Source organism: Vipera berus (genome assembly GCF_964194415.1).
Source record: "Vipera berus genome assembly, chromosome: 1".
NCBI classification, from domain to species: domain Eukaryota; kingdom Metazoa; phylum Chordata; class Lepidosauria; order Squamata; family Viperidae; genus Vipera; species Vipera berus.
This window is the reverse complement of record NC_138202.1, coordinates 117,755,375-117,758,086: the sequence shown is the minus strand read 5'-3', so window position 1 is coordinate 117,758,086 and position 2,712 is coordinate 117,755,375. Positions and strand designations below refer to the sequence as shown.

The window sequence follows — 2,712 nt, the reverse complement described above, 5'->3', positions numbered from 1 at the left end:
CAGGAGATTCAAGATGGCTGTCACAACTATTTGAACAAAATCCTATCTCTTGTTTTTAGGGGTTGGGCATGCAATGCACATAAAAAGAGGCAGGGCTCCCAATGTACAGTCATGCCTGCCATTTGACTTTTTTTGAAACACCCTCCCCGCCCTCATTCACAGATGCTGCTAATGGAAACTATCATCAGCTGCATTCCTGTAGGATTTGCCCCCTGCCTTGCTTCAAGGAAGGTTGATGCATGTTATGTTATGTTATGTTATGTTATGTTATGTTATGTTATGTTATGTTATGTTATGTTATGTTATGTTATGTTATGTTATGTTATGTTATGTTTGTTATTGTTTACTAAATTTATGTGCTTTCCATCTCCTCTAGAGGCAACTTTGGGCAGCTTACAAATATTAAAAGTAGTACACATTAAAAGGGATAAAACAATAAATGATATATTAATAATTTATCATTAAAAGATGGAGAGGAGAAGGGAGCACGAAGAAACAGGGAGAGGTGGGGGTCTTCTAATCTAACAGCTACCTCCAGAGTTATATTCACCCCCATTGAGGCCCCAGGCCAACTGGCAGAGCCTGGCCTTTAGGCCCTTACAGAAGGTCAGAATAGATCTCACCTTGGGGGAAGCGAGTAAGATGTTCGAAAGGGCAGGAGCCCCAGCAGAGAAGGAACTTCTTGACTGATACAGCCCACAGCATGCCTTTTCTGCCAGCATGAGTGAGGCAGACCAATCCCATTGTTGTTGTTTTTAATGCTTCCTTATTCTCCTTTGCAAATCCTCCAACCAGTTTGGTTTAGTCTGAGCATTCAGCTGAGAAAATAATTAAAGAGCTGTTGGGAATAGTGGTTGTAAAAGAAAATCAAAGGACAAGGAAGGAGCTGTATCACTGCCATGGAATGGGACAACTCACCACGGGACAACTTAACAATTCAATTTAATTATTTAAAATAAATTAAAAATATTTTAATTTTTCTCATTCACATTTCACTAACTTACTCCTTTTGCACCCTTTCTTTAATGATTATTTTCCACCATTTCTTTGATATTAGTGTAAGTCTTATCCCGCAGCAAATTGTCCTGTGGTGAGTTGGCCATGGAGAATTGGCCATGATGTGTTGGCTGTGATAAATTGGCCATGGCAAGTTGGCTGTGATGAGTTGGCTGTGATGAGTTGGCCATGGCAAGTTGGCTGTGATGAGTTGGCCATGGCAAGTTGGCTGTGATGAGTTGGCCATGGCAAGTTGGCTGTGATGAGTTGGTCATGGCAAGTTGGCAGCGGCAAATTGTCATAGACCCCATTGCTGTGCTCTACACATGCTGTCCTATTAGTGCCTTCATTTGTGCATTCACTCCGTCATGAAAGCATAAAATAGATGACCTAATATTTTCCTCAGTGTCTAGCTTCCCTGAAGTCATTCTTTAAAGTTATCAAACTTAATGTCCAGAAAAATAGTCCACCTCCAGATGCAAAGCAATTTTTCTATGCAGGATTTTAAGAGTCTTAAGGGCATACATTCTCCAAGACATTAAGCAGTTAGTGGGATAATTAATCCTTTTGAAAAATTCAGTGGCTGAGGACTTTCTTCAGGGCTACCTTCATCTCTTTGTTCCTTAGACTGTAGATTATGGGGTTGAGTAATGGTGTGCCCAGAGTATAGACCATGGAGAGTAGCTGGTCTTGCTTTGGAGAAAAGCTGGTGTTTGGACGCAAGTACATAAAGCTGCAACAACCATACTGGAGGGCCACCACAGCTAGGTGGGAAGAGCAAGTAGAAATAATCTTTTGATGAGCATTGGCTGAATGGATCTGCAGCACTTCAATCGTGATGAAAAGATAAGAGATGCAGATCAATATGAAAGGCACTGCAATGGCCATTATTCCTGAAAACAGTATCCCAACGTCATTGACTTCAGTTTTGTTACTTATGAGCTGGTATATAGGGGGCACATCACAGAAGAAGTGTTCAATTCCAAGCTTTGCACAGAAGGAGAGGTGAAAGACTAGCCATACCAGTATCAGGGAAATCAGGAAAGCAATAATCAGTGAGACAACTACTAGCTGAATGCATAGCTGCTGAGTCATGATGAAGTTGTATCTCAAAGGCTTACAAATAGCCACATAACGGTCAAAGGCCATGATAGCCAGCAAGAAGCAATCAGCACTACCTAGTCCAATGAAAAGAAACATCTGAGCACAGCAACTCCTAAAACTGATGAACTTCTTGTTTTGCAAGCTGGTCACCAAGATCTGTGGGACCACAGCTGCTGTATAGCAGAGTTCAATCACAGAGAGAACTCCCAAAAAGAAATACATAGGGATGTGCATATGAGGGTTCCTCCAGATAGCTAATATAATCAGTGTGTTAGCTGTAATTATGATTGCATAAACTGTGCTAATGCCCAAGAAAAGCAAAAACTGATACAGTGGTTGAGTGGGGAAAGCCAAAAACACAAAATCCAGCATTGCTGTACAGTTCTCCTGAAGCATCCAGAATGATTGCCCCTATCCTAAAAGTAATCCAAAGAGAAAATAAGAAAATCTGCGATCAAGTCAGTATATAGAAGGCACATGATACCTGAAATAAACAGAGGGTTTGATATAACAAAAGGGTGAAGGTCAATGTGTAGTTCTCTAATGTTGAGCTGAAGTTTCTATGAATCCTCCTCAATGGGCAGGAAGATGATGGGTTAGAGAGAATTAGAA

The 2,712-nt window shown here is 40.9% G+C and overlaps 1 protein-coding gene across 1 annotated transcript; it reads right to left on the bottom strand.

Moving 5' to 3' along the window:
• Window positions 1-1,572: 1,572 nt before the first annotated feature.
• On the bottom strand, window positions 1,573-2,496 carry LOC308660840 (olfactory receptor 10W1-like; the record flags this gene model as incomplete). Its single annotated transcript, XM_081315459.1, has 1 exon — window positions 1,573-2,496. One exon carries the CDS (start codon window positions 2,494-2,496, stop codon window positions 1,573-1,575), a length of 924 nt encoding a protein of 307 aa, XP_081171585.1.
• Window positions 2,497-2,712: the final 216 nt, after the last annotated feature.